This window comes from Mobula hypostoma, chromosome 5 (genome assembly GCF_963921235.1).
Source record: "Mobula hypostoma chromosome 5, sMobHyp1.1, whole genome shotgun sequence".
Lineage (NCBI taxonomy): Eukaryota > Metazoa > Chordata > Chondrichthyes > Myliobatiformes > Myliobatidae > Mobula > Mobula hypostoma.
Window position 1 is genome coordinate 195,903,840 of NC_086101.1, and position 19,354 is coordinate 195,923,193.

The following is a 19,354-nucleotide window of genomic DNA, read 5'->3' on the forward strand; positions in this document are numbered from 1 at the left end:
CAGTCCACGTTAGCACAGTGGTACACAGTCCGTACACAGTCCACGTTAGCGCGGCGGTACGCAGTCCACGTTAGCGCGGCGGTACGCAGTCCACGTTAGCGTGGCGGTATACAGTCCACGTTAGCACAGTGGTACACAGTCCACGTTAGCACTGTGGTACACAGTCCACGTTAGCGCGGCGGTACACAGTCCACATTAGCACTGTGGTACACAGTCCACGTTAGCGCAGCGGTACACAGTCCACATTAGCACAGTGGTACACAGTCCACGTTAGTGCGGCGGTACACAGTCCACGTTAGCACAGTGGTACACAGTCCGTACACAGTCCACGTTAGCGCGGCGGTACGCAGTCCACGTTAGCGCGGCGGTACGCAGTCCACGTTAGCGCGGCGGTACGCAGTCCACGTTAGCGTGGCGGTACACAGTCCACGTTAGCACAGTGGTACACAGTCCACGTTAGCACTGTGGTACACAGTCCATGTTAGCGCAGCGGTACACAGTCCACGTTAGCACAGTGGTACACAGTCCACGTTAGCACTGTGGTACACAGTCCACGTTAGCACGGCGGTACACAGTCCACAGTAGCACAGTGGTACACAGTCCACGTTAGCACAGTGGTACACAGTCCACGTTAGTGCAGCGGTACACAGTCCACGTTAGTGCAGCGGTACGCAGTCCACGTTAGCGCAGTGGTACACAGTCCACGTTAGCACGGCAGTACACAGTCCACATTAGCACAGTGGTACACAGTCCACGTTAGCGCAGTGGTACACAGTCCACGTTAGCACAGTGGTACACAGTCCACGTTAGTGCAGCGGTACGCAGTCCACGTTAGCACAGTGGTACACAGTCCACATTAGCACAGTGGTACACAGTCCACATTAGCGCAGTGGTACACAGTCCACGTTAGCGCAGCGGTACACAGTCCATATTAGCGCAGCGGTACACAGTCCATATTAGCGCAGTGGTACACAGTCCATACACAGTCCACGTTAGCGCAGTGGTACACAGTCCACGTTAGTACAGTGGTACACAGTCCGTACACAGTCCACGTTAGTACAGTGGTACACAGTCCGTACACAATCCACGTTAGCACAGTGGTACACAGTCTACGTTAGCACAGTGGTACACAGTCCACGTTAGTACAGTGGTACACAGTCCGTACACAGTCCACGTTAGTACAGTGGTACACAGTCCGTACACAATCCACGTTAGCACAGTGGTACACAGTCCACATTAGTGCAGTGGTACACAGTCCGTACACAGTCCACGTTAGCACAGTGGTACACAGTCCACGTTAGCGCGGTGGTACGCAGTCCACGTTAGCGCGGTGGTACGCAGTCCACGTTTGCGCGGTGGTACACAGTCCACGTTAGCACGGTGGTACACAGTCCACGTTAGCGCGGTGGTACGCAGTCCACATTAGCACAGCGGTACACAGTCCACAGTAGCACAGTGGTACACAGTCCACGTTAGCACAGTGGTACACAGTCCACGTTAGTGCAGCGGTACGCAGTCCACGTTAGCACAGTGGTACACAGTCCACGTTAGCACGGCAGTACACAGTCCACATTAGCACAGTGGTACACAGTCCACGTTAGCGCAGTGGTACACAGTCCACGTTAGCGCAGTGGTACACAGTCCACGTTAGTGCAGCGGTACGCAGTCCACGTTAGCACAGTGGTACACAGTCCACATTAGCACAGTGGTACACAGTCCACATTAGCGCAGTGGTACACAGTCCACGTTAGCGCAGCGGTACACAGTCCATATTAGCGCAGCGGTACACAGTCCATATTAGCGCAGTGGTACACAGTCCATACACAGTCCACGTTAGCGCAGTGGTACACAGTCCACGTTAGTACAGTGGTACACAGTCCGTACACAGTCCACGTTAGTACAGTGGTACACAGTCCGTACACAATCCACGTTAGCACAGTGGTACACAGTCTACGTTAGCACAGTGGTACACAGTCCACGTTAGTACAGTGGTACACAGTCCACGTTAGTACAGTGGTACACAGTCCGTACACAATCCACGTTAGCACAGTGGTACACAGTCTACGTTAGCACAGTGGTACACAGTCCACTTTAGCACAGTGGTACACAGTCCACATTAGTGCAGTGGTACACAGTCCGTACACAGTCCACGTTAGCACAGTGGTACACAGTCCACGTTAGCGCGGTGGTACGCAGTCCACGTTAGCGCGGTGGTACGCAGTCCACGTTAGCGCGGCGGTACGCAGTCCACGTTAGCACAGCGGTACACAGTCCACGTTAGTACGGCGGTACACAGTCCACGTTAGTGCAGTGATATCCATAAGACCATAAGATATAGGAGCAGAAGCAGGCCATTCAGCCCATTGAGTCTGCTCCGCCATTCAATCATGGGCTGATCCAATTCTTCAAGTCATCCCCACTCCCCTGTCTTCTCCCCATACCCTTTGATGCCCTGGCTAAACAAGAACCTATCTATCTCTGCCTTAAATATACCCAGTGACTTGGACTCCACAAGCTGCTCGTGGCAACAAATTCCACAGATTTACGACCCTCCGACTAAAGTAATTTCTCCGTATCTCAGTTCTAAATGGATGTCCTTCAATCATGAAGTCGTGCCCTCTTGCCCTAGAATCCCCTACCATGGGAAATAATTTTGCCATATCTAATCTGTTCAGGCCTTTTAACATTTGGAATGTTTCTATGAGATCCCCCCTCATTCTCCTGAACTCCAGGGAATACAGCCCAAGAGCTGCCAGACGTTCCGCATATGGTAACCCTCTCGTTTCTGGAATCATTATTGTGAACCTTCTCTGAACCCGCTCCAATGTCAGTATATTGAGGAGGAGAAGATGGCGCCATTCCGAATGAATATCGATTATGTGTAACTAGGGGGCCGTGCACAATCTGGATTTGATGGAGGCAGCCGTGAGAAATGCAGAGGAACATCTGGAGTAACTTCTGAAATGCCTGCTTCACTGCCACTGCTACTGTGCGATGAAGAATCTCCGGAGACAAAGGCCCCAAATCCTCAGCTTTGCCTATCGCCCGTTGCCAGGGTCGAAGCACTCGGCAGGGATGGTGCTCGGTGTCGAAGAGCTGGTCGGAGGCGCAGAGTTTTTCCGACGAACTCGGACTTGGACTGTGGTCAGATGCTTCCAGGATGCTGCATCGGCAAGTTTGCGGTGCTGGAGGTTTACCGTCTGCGTGAGATGATGGGACTTTTAAGAGACTTTGAGACTTTTACTGTGCCATGGTCTGTTCTTATCAAATTGTGGTACTGCTTTGCACTGTTGTAACTACGTTATAATTATGTGGTTTTTGTTAGTTTTTAAGTCAGTTTGTCATGTGTTTCCGTGATATCATTCTAGAAAAACATTGTATCATTTCTTAATGCATGTATTACTAAATGACAATAAAAGGGGACTGCGTGTCCTCATAACCATCATCATAATCCTTTCTAAAATAAGGAGACCAAAACTGCACACCACACACAAGTGTTGTCTCACGAGCCCCATATAGAGCCTCAACATCACATCCCTGCTCTTACATTCTATACCTCTAGAAATTAATGCCAACATTGCATTCATCTTCTGCACTACCGACTCAACCTGGAGGTTAACCTTTAGGGTATCCTGCACAAGGACTCCCAAGTCCCTTTGCATCTCTGCATTTTGAATTCTCTCCCCATCTAAATGATTGTCTGCCTTTTTATTTCTTCCACCAAAGTGTATGACCATACACTTTCCAACATTGTATTTCATTTGCCACTTCTTTGCCCATTCCCCTAAACTATCTAGGTCTCTCTGTTTCCTCAACACTACCTGCTCCTTCACCTGTATCACTGGCAAATTTAGCCACAAATCCATCAATCCCATAGCCCAAATCATTGACATGCATCGTAAAAAGCAGTGGTCCCAACACCGACCCCTGTGGAACTCCACTGGTAACCGGCAGCCAGCCAGAATAGGATCCCTTTATTCCCACTCTGTTTTCTGCCGACCAGCCAATGCCCCACCCATGTTAGAAACTTCCCTGTAATTCCACGGGCTCTTATCTGCTAAGCAGCCTCATGTGCAGTACATTGTCAAAGGCCTTCTGAAAACCCACGTACACCACATCTACTGAATCTCCCTTGTCTACCCTGCTTGTAATTTCATCAAAGAATTGCAGTAGGTTTGTTAGACAGGATCTCCCTTTCAGGAAATCATGCTGGCTTTGGCCTATCTTGTCATGTGCCTCCAGGTACTCTGTAATCTCATCCCTAACAATCGATTCCAACAACTTCCCAACCACTGACGTCAGGCTAACAGATCTATAGCTTCCATCAGAGAAACTGAGGGTGCATTCCATTAGGTCCAGAAGATTTATCCATCTCAGGCCATTATGTTTCCTGAGCACCTTCTCAGTTGTAATTTTCATTGCACATACTTTGCTTTCCTGACACTCTTGAATGTCCGGTATACTGCAGATGTCTTCATGCAAAATACACATTCAGTTCCTCTGCCATCTCTGCGCCTCTCATTACAATGGTCCTCCAGATATAGGACCATTTTCTATTGATCCTATATCTACCCTCAACTCTCTTTTACCCTTTATATACTTAAAAAAGCTTTTAGTATCTTCTTTGATATTAGTCACCAGCTTCCTTTCATAATTCATCTTTTCCTTCCTAATGACCTTCTTAGTTTCTTTCTGCAAGTTTTTAAAAGCTCCCCAATCCTCTATCTTCCCACTATGTTTGGCTTCCTTGTATGCCCTCTCTTTTGCTTTTACTTTGGCTCTGAGCAGGACAGAACATTAGTCCCTCACCCTCTTATCCTTCGTAACGTAAGGTCTTCGTTCCCTTTCCCTCAATTCATTCCGATTCCCCAGATAAGCTTCAAGTCTCTGCCGCCTCTTGCGTATCATCCACTCCTGGATCTCCTTCCGTTCCTGTTCACTTCTCTTTGCAACCTTGGAACATCTGCAGGGACACATCCAAACGAAGAGGTATCAGTGCACCATGATATTCAGAAAAGGCTGAAGCTACAGAGTGAAACTCCCTCTACACTGTCCCATCACACACTCCCGGGGTCAGACACAGAGTGAAGCTCCCTCTACACCGTCCCATCACACACTCCCGGGGTCAGACACAGAGTGAAACTCCCTCTACACCGTCCCATCACACACTCCCGGGGTCAGACACAGAGTGAAGCTCCCTCTACACCGTCCCATCACACACTCCCGGGGTCAGACACAGAGTGAAACTCCCTCTACACTGTCCCATCACACACTCCCGGGGTCAGACACAGAGTGAAACTCCCTCTACACTGTCCCATCACACACTCCCGGGGTCAGACACAGAGTGAAGCTCCCTCTACACCGTCCCATCACACACTCCCGGGGTCAGACACAGAGTGAAACTCCCTCTACACTGTCCCATCACACACTCCCGGGGTCAGACACAGAGTGAAACTCCCTCTACACCGTCCCATCACACACTCCCAGGGTCAGACACAGAGTGAAGCTCCCTCTGCATTGTCTCATCACACACTCCCAGGGTCAGAAAGAGAGTGAAACTCCCTCGACACTGTCCCATCACACACTCTCAGGGTCAGACACAGAGTGAAACTCCCACTACACTGTCCTATCAAACACTCTCGGGGTCAGACACAGAGTTAAGCTCCCTCTAAACTGTCCCATCACACACTCCAGAACAACCCACTGAACGAGTAACATGCAGAGACCCATCCAAGGTGTTCTGTTGCAAACATCAGGACTGGCGGAAGAGTGTTAAGGGGGAGGGGGTGGTGGTGTAATGTTAAGCCCCTGTATGGCCCTCTTCCCAATGCCTGCCCTGGTGAAGCAGGTTTTCCAGACACCCAGAAATGCTCATCGGATGTGAAATGCCTGGGGAGCTGCCCAACTCTAAAGAAGCCGGAATTACACAGACTGCAATACAAGTCTGAAAAATCCAACCATCTTGTCCTGTCTCAGAGTGCACATAGACACAGACTTGTACTGACAGACAGCCACACAGTCACATACATGCACAGCCTCTCATGTGAGATGTGGCAGTCTTAGGGGAACACCCTTCTCCCGCAGAGTCACATCTGCCGGAAGTGCATATGGCTGGGCGATCTGGAAGACCGTGTAAGGAATCTGGAGCAGCAGCTGGATGACCTTCGACTCATAAGGGAGAATGAGGCAGTCATAGATGAGAGCTACAGGGAGGAAGTCACACCACGGCTGCCGGAAGCAGGTCGTTGGGTGACAGTCAGAGGGGGGAAAGCGAAGGTGAGCAGACAGGTAGTGCAGAGCACCCCTGTAGCCATTCCCTGAATAATAAGTTTACCGTCCTGGATACTGTTGGCGGGGACGACTGACCAGGTGTGAGCCACGGTGGCAGGGCCTCCAGCACTGAGTCTGACCCTGTGGTGCTGAAGAGTGGGACGGAGGAGAGGAGAGCTGTCGTCATTGGAGACTCTATAGTCAGGGGAGCAGACAGGAGATGTTGTGGACGTGAGAAGGACACCCGCATGGTTTGTTGCCTCCCGGGTGCCAGGGTCCGGGATGTCTCTGACCGGATGCACAACATTCTGGTACGAGAGGGAAAGCAACCAGAAGTCGTGATACATGTTGGGACCAACGACATAGGCAGGAAGAGGGATGAGGTCCTGAAGTGTGAGTTTCGGGAACGAGGCAGAAGGCTGAAGAACAGGACCTCAAGGGTGACGTTCTTAGGATTGCTGTCAGTGCTACGTGACAGAGATGGTAAGAATTGGAGGAGATGGCAGTTGAATGCTTGGCTGAGGAGTTGGTGCAGGGAGCAGAGTTTTAGATTTTTAGAACATTGGGATCTCTTCTGGGGAAGGTGGGACCTGTACAGATTGGATGGGTTGCACCTGAACTCAAGGGGGAGCAATATCCTTGCAGGTAGGTTTGCTAGCATGGTTCAGGAGGGTTTAAACTAAGTTGCAAGGGGGATGGGACCCAGAGCAATAGAGCAGTGAAAGAAGTGCATGGAGTAAAGCCAGATCTAACATACAGAGAGGCTTTGAGGAAAGAGAAGCAGAATAAACGGTGTAAAGACAGTAAGGTAGAAGGGCTGAAATGTGTGTACCTCAATGCAAGAAGCATCAGGAACAAAGGTGATGAACTGAGAGCTTGGATACATACATGGAATTATGATGTAGTGGCCATTACAGAGACTTGGCTGGCACCAGGGCAGGAATGGATTCTCAATATTCCTGGATTTCAGTGCTTTAAAGGGGATGGGGGGGGGAGGGGAGGAGGGGTGGCATTACTGGTCAGGGATACTATTAGAGCTACAGAAAGGGTGGGTAATGTAGCAGGATCCTCTTTTGAGTCAATATGGGTGGAAGTCAGGAACAGGAAGGAAGCAGTTACTCTATTGGGGCTATTCTATAGGCCCCCTGGTAGCAGCAGAGATACAGAGGAGCAGATTGGGAGGCAGATTTTGGAAAGGTGCAAAAATAACAGGGTTGTTATCATGGGTGACTTTAACTTCCCTAATATTGATTGGCACCTGATTAGTTCCAAGGGTTTAGACAGGGCAGAGTTTGTTAAGTGTGTCCAGGATGGATTCCTGTCACAGTATGTTGACAGGCTAACTTTTACTTTTACTTTCTAGTTTATTGTTGCCAAACAATTGATACTAGAACGTACAATCATCACAGTGATATTTGATTCTGCGCTTCCCGCTCCCTAGATTACCAATACTAAATATTAAAAAGTTAAAATTAGTAGATATTAAAAATTTAAATTATAAATCATAAATAGAAAGCAGAAAAATGGAAAGTAAGGTAGTGCAAAAAAAACCGAGAGGCAGGTCTGGATATTTGGAGGGTACGGCCCAGATCTGGGCCAGGATCCGTTCAGCAGTCTTATCACAGTTGGAAAGAAGCTGTTCCCAAATCTGGCCGTACGAGTCTTCAAGCTCCTGAGCCTTCTCCTGGAGGGAAGAGGGACGAAAAGTGTGTTGGCTGGGTGGGTCATGTCCTTGATTATCCTGGCAGCACTGCTCCAACAGTGTGCAGTGTAAAGTGAGTCCAAGGATGGAAGATTGGTTTGTGTGATGTGCTGTGCCGTGTTCACGATCTTCTGCAGCTTCTTCTGGTCTTGGACAGGACAACTTCCATACCAGGTTGTGATGCACCCTAGAAGAATGCTTTCTAAAGTGCATCTATAAGAATTAGTGAGGGTTTTAGGGGACAGGCCAAATTTCTTTAGTTTTCTCAGGAAATAAAGGTGCTGGTGGGCCTTCTTGGCAGTGAACTCTGCTTGGTTGGACCAAGTCAGGTCACTTGTGATATTGACCCCGAGGAACTTAAAGCTTTTGACCTGTTCCACTTACGCACCACTGATGTAAATTGGGTCGTGTGGTCTGCTACTCCTCCTGAAGTCAACAACCAATTCCTTCATCTTGCTGACGTTGAGGGATAGGTTATTGTCTTCGCACCATGTCACCAGGTTCTTAATTTCCTCTCTGTACTCAAACTCATCATTACCTGAGATACGGCCTACAATTTTTGTGTCATCAGTAAACTTATATATTGAGTTCGATGGAAACTTAGCTACACAATCATGGGTGTACAGTGAGTACAGCAGGGGGCTGAGTACACAGCCTTGTGGGGCATCGGTGTTCAGAGTGATTGTAGAGGAGAGCTTGTCCCCTATTTTTACAGCCTGGGTCCTGTCTGTGAGGAAGTTGAAGATCCAGCTGCAGATCTGAGTGCTAAGGCCCAGGTTCCAGAGCTTAGGAATCAGTTTATTTGGAATGATGGTATTAAAGGCAGAGCTGTAGTCAATGAAAAGGAGCCTTACGTATGCGTCTTTATTCTCCAGGTGTTCTAAGGAGGAATGTAGGGCCAGAGAGATGGCGTCTGCCATTGACCTGTCGCACCGGTAGGCAAATTGCAAAGCGTCGAGGTTGACCGGTAGGCTGTGGTTGAGGTGTGCCATAACCAATCTCTCGAAGCACTTCATAGCAATTGATGTCAGAGCCACAGGTCGATAGTCATTCAGGCATGCCACCTTGCTCTTCTTCGGCACTGGGATTATCGTTGCCTTCTTAAAACACGAGGGGATCTTAGACTGAAGCAAGGACCAGTTGAAGATGTCAGCAAACACTCCAGCTAGCTCGCTTGCACAGGCATGGAGAACCCGTCCCGGGATGCCATCTGGGCCTGTTGCTTTCCTTGGATTTATCTTCAGGAAGGCCCTTCTAACGTCCTCCTCGGTGACGATGAATCTCGATGCCACCAGGTCCGGTTCATCCGGAGGGAATGGGACGCTCCTCTTCTGTTCGAATCTTGCGTAGAATACGTTAAGTTCATCAGGAAGAGAGGCGCTACAGCTATTGATATTTCCAGCCTTTTCTTTGCGCCCAGTGATCTCATTTAGACCCTGCCATAGTCTACTGGCATCCCTCTGGTTAGCCTGGGCTTCCAACTTGGCTCGATATTGCCTCTTGGTGCCCTTAATGGCTTTCCGACTGGGGGAATGCCATACTAGATCTAGTATTAGGTAACGAACCGGGTCAGGTCACAGATCTCTCAGTGGGTGAGCATCTAGGGGACAGTGACCACCACTCCCGGGCCTTTATCATTATCATGGAAAAGGATAAAATCAGAGAGGACAGGAAAATTTTTAATTGGGGAAGGGCAAATTATGAGGCTATAAAGCTAGAACTTGCGGGTGTGAATTGGGATGACGTTTTTGCAGGGAAATGTACTATGGACATGTGGTCAATGTTTAGGGATTTCTTGCAGGATGTTAGGGATAAATTTGTCCCGGTGAGGAAGATAAAAGAATGGTAGGGTGAAGGAACCATGGGTGACAAGTGAGGTGGAAAATCTAGTCAGGTGGAAGAAGGCAGCATACATGAGGCTGAGGAAGCAAGGATCAGATGGGTCTATTGAGGAATATAGGGAAGCAAGAAAGGAGCTTAAGAAGGGGCTGAGAAGAGCAAGAAGGGGGCATGAGAAGGCCTTGGCGAGTAGGGTAAAGGAAAACCCCAAGGCATTCTTCAATTATGTGAAGAACAAAAGGATGACAGGAGTGAAGGTAGAACTGATGAGCGATAAAGGTGGGAAGATGTGCCTGGAGGCTGTGGAAGTGAGCAAGGTCCTCAATGAATACTTCTCTTCAGTATTCACCAATGAGAGGGAATTTGATGACGGTGAGGACAATATGTGTGAGGTTGATGTTCTGGAGCATGTTGATATTAAGGGAGAGGAGATGTTGGAGTTGTTAAAATACATTAGGACGGATAAGTCCCTGGGGCCTGACGGAATATTCCCCAGGCTGCTCCACGAGGCGAGGGAAGAGATTGCTGAGCCTCTGGCTAGGATCTTTATGCCCTCATGGTCCACTGGAATGGTACCGGAGGACTGGAGGGAGGTGAATGTTGTCCCCTTGTTCAAAAAAGGTATTAGAGATAGTCCGGGTTATTATAGACCAGTGAGCCTTATGTCTGTGGTGGGAAAGCTGTTGGAAAGGATTCTTAAGAGATAAGATCTATGGGCATTTAGAGAATCATGGTCTGATCAGGGATAGTCAGCATGGCTTTGTGAAGGGCAGATCGTGTTTAACAAGCCTGATAGAGTTCTTTCAGGAGGTAACCAGGCATATAGATGAGGGTAGTGCAGTGGATGTGATCTATATGGATTTTAGTAAGGCATTTGACAAGGTTCCACACAGTAGGATTATTCAGAAAGTTAGAAGGCATGGGATCCAGGGAGGTTTGGCCAGGTGGATTTAGAATTGGCTTGCCTGCAGAAGGCAGAGAGTCGTGGTGGAGGGAGTACATTCAGATTGGAGGATTGTGACTAGTGGTATCCCACAAGGATCTGTTCTGGGACCTCTACTTTTTGTGATTTTTATTAACGACCTGGATGTGGGGGTAGAAGGGTGGGTTGGCAAGTTTGCAGATGACACAAAGATTGGTGGTGTTGTAGATAGTGTAGAGGATTGTCAAAGATTGCAGAAATATTGATAGCATGCAGAAGTGGGCTGAGAAGTGGCAGATGGAGTTCAACCCAGAGAAGTGTGAGGTGGTACACTTTGGAAGGACAAACTCCAAGGCAAAGTACAAAGTAAATGGCAGGATACTTGGTAGTGTGGAGGAGCAGAGGGATCTCGGGGTACATGTCCACAGATCCCTGAAAGTTGCCTCACAGGTGGATAGGGTAGTTAAGAAAGCTTATGGGGTGTTAGCTTTCATAAGTCGAGGGATAGAGTTTAAGAGTCGCGATGTAATGATGCAGCTCTATAAAACTCTGGTTAGGCCACACTTGGAGTACTGTGTCCAGTTCTGGTCGCCTCACTATAGGAAGGATGTGGAAGCATTGGAAAGGGTACAGAGGAAATTTACCAGGATGCTGCCTGGTTTAGAAAGTATGCATTATGATCAGAGATTAAGGGAGCTAGGGCTTTACTCTTTGGAGAGAAGGAGGATGAGAGGAGACATGATAGAGGTGTACAAGATAATAAGAGGAATAGATAGAGTGGATAGCCAGCGCCTCTTCCCCAGGGCACCACTGCTCAACACAAGAGGACATGGCTTTAAGGTAAGGGGTGGGAAGTTCAAAGGGGATATTAGAGGAAGGTTTTTTACTCAGAGAGTGGTTGGTGCGTGGAATGCACTGCCTGAGTCAGTGGTGGAGGCAGATACACTAGTGAAGTTTAAGAGACTACTAGACAGGTATATGGAGGAATTTAATTTGCGGGCTTATATGGGAGGCAGGGTTTGAGGGTTGGCACAACATTGTGGGCCGAAGGGCCTGTAATGTGCTGTACTCTTCTGTGTTCTATGACACACACACATACAGGCAGACATACATACACATACATAAATACATAGAGACAGACAGACAGACACATAGAAACACAGAAAACCTACAGCACAATTCAGGCTCTTTGGCCCATAAAGCTGTGCTGAACATGTCCCTACGTTAGAACTACCTCAGCTTAACCTAGCCCTCTATTTTCCTAAGCTCCATGTACCTGTCCAGGAGTCTCTTAAAAGACCCTATTGTATCTGCCTCCACCACCGTCGCTGGCAGCCCATTCCACGCACTCACCACTCTCTGAGTAAAAAACTTACCCCTGACTTCTCCTCTGCACCTACTCCCCAGCACCTTAAACCTGTGTCCTCTTGTGGCAACCATTTCAGCCCCGGGAAAAAGCCTCTGACTATCCACACGATCAATGCCTCTCATCATCTTATACACCTCTGTCAGGTCACCTCTCATCCTCCATTGCTCCAAGGACAAAAGGCCGAGTTCACTCAACCTATACTCATAAGGCATGCTCCCCGATCCAGGCAACATCCTTGTAAATCTCCTCTGCACCTTTTCTATGGTTTCCACGTCCTTCCTACTCTAAGCAAGCACACACACACACACACACACACACAGACGGACAGGTACACACCTGGAAAGGTACTGGGCCTGCCCCTGGCTCAGACCCAAGGCCTCTGCGGAGAGTTTGCCCTCGTTGAGCAGATCGCCAATGATATCGCTGACCCCGCTTAGATCCAGCCGCTCGTCCGGGGGCCTATGGAGAGATGCAGAGGGAGAAACCAGTGAGGAGTGCCACCTCACTCCCCAGCATGTCACTGGGGTATGGTGTTTATCTCCCTGCCCTGGCACATGGTGAACATACGTACCTCTCCATTTCTCCCATTGGTCCACTGTGAGCTACAAAGGAAACAGATGTTATGAATGACCCTTCGCTGAATTGCCCATCCAGAGGGAATCGTATCTGGGGCACCCCCCAACCAGCACATTATTCCACCCGGCACGTGAATACGAGCTAGAGACACCGCAGACCTGAATATTCCCAGGATCTGTGAGAAACTCTCAGCAGCTTCCGGGGTGAGAGGAACAGTGATCGTTCTCACAGGCAGAAATGGTGGGGAGGGCTGAGGTGGCAGATGAATTAGACCAGTACAGCACAGGAACAGGCCCTTCAGCCCATAACGTTGTGCCAAACCAATTAAACTAGCAATTGAAAGACTATCTAATCTCCTCTACCTACACAAAGCCCCATCGCTCCACTTTCCTCACATTCATGTGCCTATCTGTACGTCTCTTAAAACTCTCTATGTTCCTGCCTCTACCACCACCCCAGGAATCCACCTCTCTCTGTGTAAAAAACCCTGCCCCTCACATCTTCTTTGAATCTGCCCCCCCCCACCTTAAATGCATACCCTCTGGAATTAGAACCTTGGGATAAAGATACTTCCTGTCTTATCTATCTATGCTTCTCAAAATCTTATAAACCTCTGTCAGATCTCTCCTCAGCCTTTGCTGCTTCAGAGAAGGCAACTGAACTCTGTCCGAGTTAAAACCTGCCCTCTAATGCAGGCAGCATCCTGGTAAACCTCTTCTGCACCTTTTCCAAAGCCTTGATATTGGGGCAGCTGGCATCATGTTGTGCATGGAGAGGCAATGGAACATGTCCAGCAGGCCGGACTGTACTAACAGAGGAACAAAAGCTGAGCTATAGTGATACCAGGCAGAAGTGGCTCCTTCTGAGACTGACAGACAGAGTGAGTTAGAAACATAGAAAACCTACAGCACAATACAGGCCCATTGGCCCATAAAGCTGTGCCCAACATGTACTTACCTTAGAAATTACCTCAGGTTACCCACAGCCCTCTACTGTTCTGAGCTTCATGTACCTATCCAAGAGTCTCTTAAAAGACCCCATCATATCCACCTCCACCACCGTCACCGGCAGCCCATTCCGCGCACTCACCACTCTACGTAAAAAACCTACCCCTGACATCTCCTCTGTACTTACTTCCAAGCACCTTAAAACTGTGCCCTCTCATGCTAGCCATTTCAGCCCTGGGAAAAGCCTCTGACTATCCACACGATCAATGTCTCTCAACATCTTATGCACCTCTATCAGGTCACCTCTCATCCTCCTTCGCTCCAAGGAAAAAAGGCCGAGTTCACTCAACCTATTCTCATAAGGCATGCTCCCCAATCCAGGCAACATCCTTGTAAATCTCCTCTGCACCCTTTCTATAGTTTCCACATCCTTCCTGTGGTGAGGCGACCAGAACTGAGCACAGTACTCCAAGTGGGGTCTGACCAGGGTCCTATATAGCTGCAACATTTCCTCTCGCCTCTTAAAAACTCAATCCCACGATTGAAGGCCAATGCACCGCAAGTCTTCTTAACCACACAGTCAATCTGAGCAGCAGCTTTGAGTGTCCTACGGACTCGGACCCCAAGATCCCTCTGATCCTCCACACTGCCAAGAGTCTTACCATTAATACTATATTCTGCCATTATTTTTGACCTACCAAAATGAACCACCTCTCACTTGTCCGGGTTGAACTCCATCTGTCACTTCTCAGCCCAGTTTTGCATCCTATCAACATTCCTCTGTAACCTCTGACAACCCTCCACACTATCCACAACCTTTGTGTCCTCAGCAAATTTACTAACGCATCCGTCCACTTCCTCATCCAGGTCATTTATGAAAATCATAAAGAGAAGGGGTCGCAGAACAGATCCCTGAAGCACATCACTGGTCACCAACCTCCATGCAGAATATAACCCATCTACAACTTCTCTTTGCCTTCTATGAGCAAGCTAATTCTGGATCCACAAAGCAAGGTCCCATTGGATCCCATGCCTCCTTACTTTCTCAATAAGCCTTGCATGGGGTACCTTATCAAATGCCTTGCTGAAATCTATATACACTAAATCTACTGCTCTACCTTCATCAATGCGTTTAGTCACATCTTCAAAAAATTCAATCAGGCTCGTAAGGCACGACCTGCCTTTGACAAAGCCATGCTGACTATTCCTAATCATATTATACCTCTCCAAATGTTCATAAATCCTGCCTCTCAGAATCTTCTCCATCAACTTACCAACCACTGAAGTAAGACTCACTGGTCTATAATTTCCTGGGCTATCTCTATTCCCTTTCTTGAATAAGGGAACAACATCTGCAACCCTCCAATCCTCCGGAACCTCTCCCATCCCCATTGATGATGCAAAGATCATCACCAGAGGCTCAGCAATCTCCTCCCTCGCCTCCCACAGTAGCCTGGGGTACATCTCATCTGGTCCTGGAGACTTATCCAACTTGATGCTTTCCAAAAGCTCCAGCACATCCTCTTTCTTAATATCTATATGCTCAAGCCTTTCAGTGCGCTGTAACTCATCCCTACAATTGCCGAGATCCTTTTCCGTAGTGAATACTGAAGCAAAGTATTCATTAAGTACCTCCACTACCTCCTCCGGTTCCACTGTCACACTTGATTGGTCCTATTCTGTCATGTTTTATCCTCTTGCTCTGCACAAACTTGTAGAATGCCTTGGGGTTTTCCTTAATCTTGCTCTCCAAGGCCTTCTCATGGTCCCTTCTGGCTCTGCTAATTTCATTCTTAAGCTCCTTCCTGCTAGCCTTATAATTTTTTAGATCTCTATCATTACCTAGTTTTTTGAACCTTAAGTAAGCTTCTCTTTTCTTCTTGACTAGATTTTCTACAGCCTTTGTACACCGTGGTTCCTGTACCCTACCATCCTTTCCCTGTCTGTACCTATGCAGAATGCCACGCAAATATCCCCTGAGCATTTGCCACACTTCTGCCGTTCATTTCCCTGAGAACATCTGTTTCCAATTTATACATCCAAGTTCCTTTTGTTACCTAAAGTTGTAGAATTTGATACTGAGCCCTGCAGGTTGCAGTGTTTCCGGGTACACAGGGTGTTACATACAGAATAGCGGAAGAGCCCAGCAGAACACGCAGCATCTATGGAGCAGCCAGCTGAACGGTCTCAACCCGAAACATAACTGTCTATTTCCCTCCAGATATGCTGCCCAGCCCAGAGTTCCTCCAGGGCTCCAGATTCCAGCATCTGCAGTCTGTTGTCAAAGCAAATTTATTATCAAAGTATGTATATGTTACCATATACTACCTCGAGATTCATTATCAGGCAGGCATTTACAGGAAGTGGAAGAAATACAATGGAGGCCCTACGTCGATCGGGGTTAACTATGGACCCTCGCTCTCTATGTGATATCCAAGCCAGGGCAGTACGATATGGAGAGTGAGCTGTTGCCCGTGTAGCCTCTCCACACATCTGATGAATCCAAGGGAACAGCAGAGACTGACAGTTTGGTACCAGCAGAGTCATAGGAATTGCCAGGTCAGTGTTGAATTCAACATAGGATTGCCAGCTCCGGATTTTTCCTTCAGGTTTACTCCCAATGCCCTCCTCCTGGGTGGATATAGTCGCAAGGCAGCAGAGGTTTGAAATCAGAGTTTTCCTTCCTGTAGATGAGCTGCCAACCATAGGCGACAAGGCCCATTTGCCTGAAGCAATTAGGTTTTAAGGCACCAGTAACCCACCTTTGCCCCTTCTCCTGTCAGTAGAAATGGTTCTGCTGGGCTAAGCCACATGTGAAGGTCAGGAACTGCATTTGGTTGTCAGAGGCTATTTGAGGCACACACCACTAATAGGAAGTGGGAGCTTATCTCCACGACCCCCTTCAACTATGGCAACCTTAAGCAAACAAGAAATACTATACATTAGCAAAGACAACTATTCTGCAAAAGAAAGCAAACTGTGGAAATAAAAATGAATAATACTAGAACATGAGTTGTAAAGAGTCCTTGAGAGTGAGTCTGTAGGCACAGGATCAGTTCAGAGTTTCGCTGAGTAGAGTTATTCACGGTTCGGGAACCTGATGGTTGAGGGGTAATAACTGTTCCTGAACCTGGAGGTGTGCGTCCTGAGGCTCCTGTACCTCCTTCCCTTCCCGGTGGTAGTGGAAAGAAGAGAGCACGGCCTGGGCGGTGGGGGTCTCAGATAATGGCAGCGCTCCATGTAAATGTGCCCAGTGGTGAGGTGGAGGTGCAATGTGCTTCTTCCCTCCGCCAGCCTGCAGGTCACCCTTGGGCAAGGTGTAGCACCTGATTAGTTCCCCGATCAGGACCACGTGAAGCCATGGGAGTAGGTGGTGCATATCACAATTCCTGGCTATGTGACCATGACCGCCAGGCCGACAATATCTGAAGAGTATTGATAATGGCTGGAGTCACCAGAAGAAGAAAATGGCAAACTATTTCTGTCGAAAAATTTGCCAAGAACAATCATGGTGATAGAAGAACCACGATCGCTCATGTCATGACATGGCATATAATGTTCAAACGAATAGTGGGGTGGGCTTTCCCTGTGATAGACTGGGCTGTATCCACTACTTACGACAGACTTTTCTATTCCTGTCCAGTGCTCTTGTGTCTGCACAGAGAATGTCCTCCCCACTCAGGGCCCTGGTGAGATTAACAATCTGCTCAACTTCCCTTCTCTGTCAGTTGCTGCTGTTTCATTATTCTGGGTGAACACACTGACCCCTCGCTTTGAAAGATAAAGAGATTTAGAGGAGCTTTATTTGTTATATCTACACTCAAACATAATTAAATGTGTTGTTTAGTCAACCACCAACACAGACCGAGAATGTGCTGGCGGCAGCTCGTAAGTGCCGCCACGTTTCCGGTGCCGAAACAGCATACTTACAAAACTTACTAACCCTAACCCTAAGTCTTAGCAATGTGGGAGGAAATCCAAGCAATCACGGGAAGAATTATAAGCTCTTTACAGAGAGCAGATGGAATTTAACCCTGATCTTACAGCTTGTACACTAATCACTACGCCACTGTGCCGTCCTGATTGGATCCAGATTGAAGTGGCTTGAAGGCTGGGTTCGCCCAACAGACACTCACCACACGTACACAGTCACTGAGGTACAGAGAGCTACAAAGCAGTGAAAGTTGGGATCAGAATGGGTGGCTACAGGGCTGAAGATCCTATTCCTGTGCTGGGTGACCCGAGGGATCACATGTTCTTCAGGAATCCAGCACCCTCAGTATAGCTCCACAGCCACCACCTTAAAACCTGCTCACACCCCTCACCCTCAGCCTCCTCCTCAGCACAAAGCCACCTTCAGCCCTTCCTATCTCGGCTGAAGACTCAGCCCTTCCAGCTGGCTGCTGATTCCCCTTTCTCCCTCACTACGTTGAAGAGGTCTCCCGCCCACTCCGGCAGCCATCCCTCACTCTGACAGCGGTTACCAGCACACTGCCGATTGTTCTCAGCAGCAATGAGTGGTGTTGAGCGGTGGTCCCGTCCTCCTCGCACCACCTTGAACCTTGGTTCCTCCTGGATGAGAACTGACACGGGGGTGTGAGCTGGCTGCGGAGTGAGAGACGACCGGGAGAAGAGACGGGCCGAGCCAACACACCCCCTGGATCCCAGGGTAGCTGCTGCTGCTGCCAGCACTCGCGGACACCCGCCATCCTCCACATTGGTACGTCTACTTGAGCTCCAGTGTTCACAGCATCCGGTGGCCGGCTTTGCCTCACACCATCCCTCAGCTACCTCCTGGGTGGACAGGGGTAGACATCTGCTCCCGCAGGATCCAGCAGCCTCACGCAGGGGACACTGGTCCACAGCCTCCTCCTCAGCCGGCTCACATGTCACGCACGAATCTACCGCAAAACAAAATGGGTAAGGCCGAGGGTTATAGGTGCTAAACAGTTTACCAGGGGAACTCAGTGAGTCAAGCAGCACCTGCAGGGTGGGGAGGAAGCATCAATCTTTTGGGTTGGGAGGAGGTTTGGGAAGCACATGCAGAGCAGACTGGGGCAGGAAAGAATATATAACATAAAACAGTCCAGCACAAGAACAGATTCTTTGGCCCACCAAGCTATGCTAAACTAATTAAACGTATAGATAAACTCAGCCCTTCTGCCTATACAATGTCCATATCCTTCCATTCTCTGCAAATTCATGAGCCTCTATCGTTACTGCCATTCCAGGCACCCACCAGTCTGTAATAATCTGCCCCACACATCACCTTTGAACTTACACCCAGCATCTTAAATGGGGTTGATAGATGCAATACGCACAAAATGCTGGAGGAACTCAGCAGGCCAGGCAGCATCTATGAAAAAAGTACTATGAGGTTTCGGGCCGAAACCCTTTGGCAGGACTGGAGAAAAAAAGCTGAGGATTAGATTTAAGAAGTGGGGGGAGGAGAGAAAGAAAAACTAGGTGATAGGTGAAACTGGGAGGGGGAGGGATGAAGTAAAGTGCTGGGAAGTTGATTGGTGAGATGAGGTGAGAGGGAAAAGGGGATGGGAAACGGAGGGGGGGGGGCATTACTGGAAGTTAGAGAAATCAATGTTCATCCCATCAGGTTGGAGGCTACCCAAACGGAATATAAGGTGTTGTTCCTCCAACCTGAGTGTGGCCTCATCACGACAATGGAGGAGGCCATGGATGGACGTATCGGAATGGGATTGGGAAGTGGAATT

The 19,354-nt window shown here is 48.7% G+C and overlaps 1 protein-coding gene across 3 annotated transcripts in view; it reads right to left on the reverse strand.

The window, feature by feature from the left end:
* The window catches only part of cplane1 (ciliogenesis and planar polarity effector 1), a 328,946-nt gene that overhangs the window by 13,363 nt on the left and 296,229 nt on the right, over positions 1-19,354 (reverse strand). For all 3 annotated transcript variants that reach the window (XM_063049649.1, XM_063049647.1, XM_063049648.1), the window contains 4 exons: positions 18,110-18,526; positions 12,674-12,704; positions 12,439-12,561; positions 4,810-4,963 (listed from right to left, as the gene is read on the reverse strand). In XM_063049649.1, the coding sequence (XP_062905719.1) occupies positions 4,810-4,963; positions 12,439-12,561; positions 12,674-12,704; positions 18,110-18,526 (725 nt within the window). The remainder of the gene's footprint in view (positions 1-4,809; positions 4,964-12,438; positions 12,562-12,673; positions 12,705-18,109; positions 18,527-19,354) is intronic.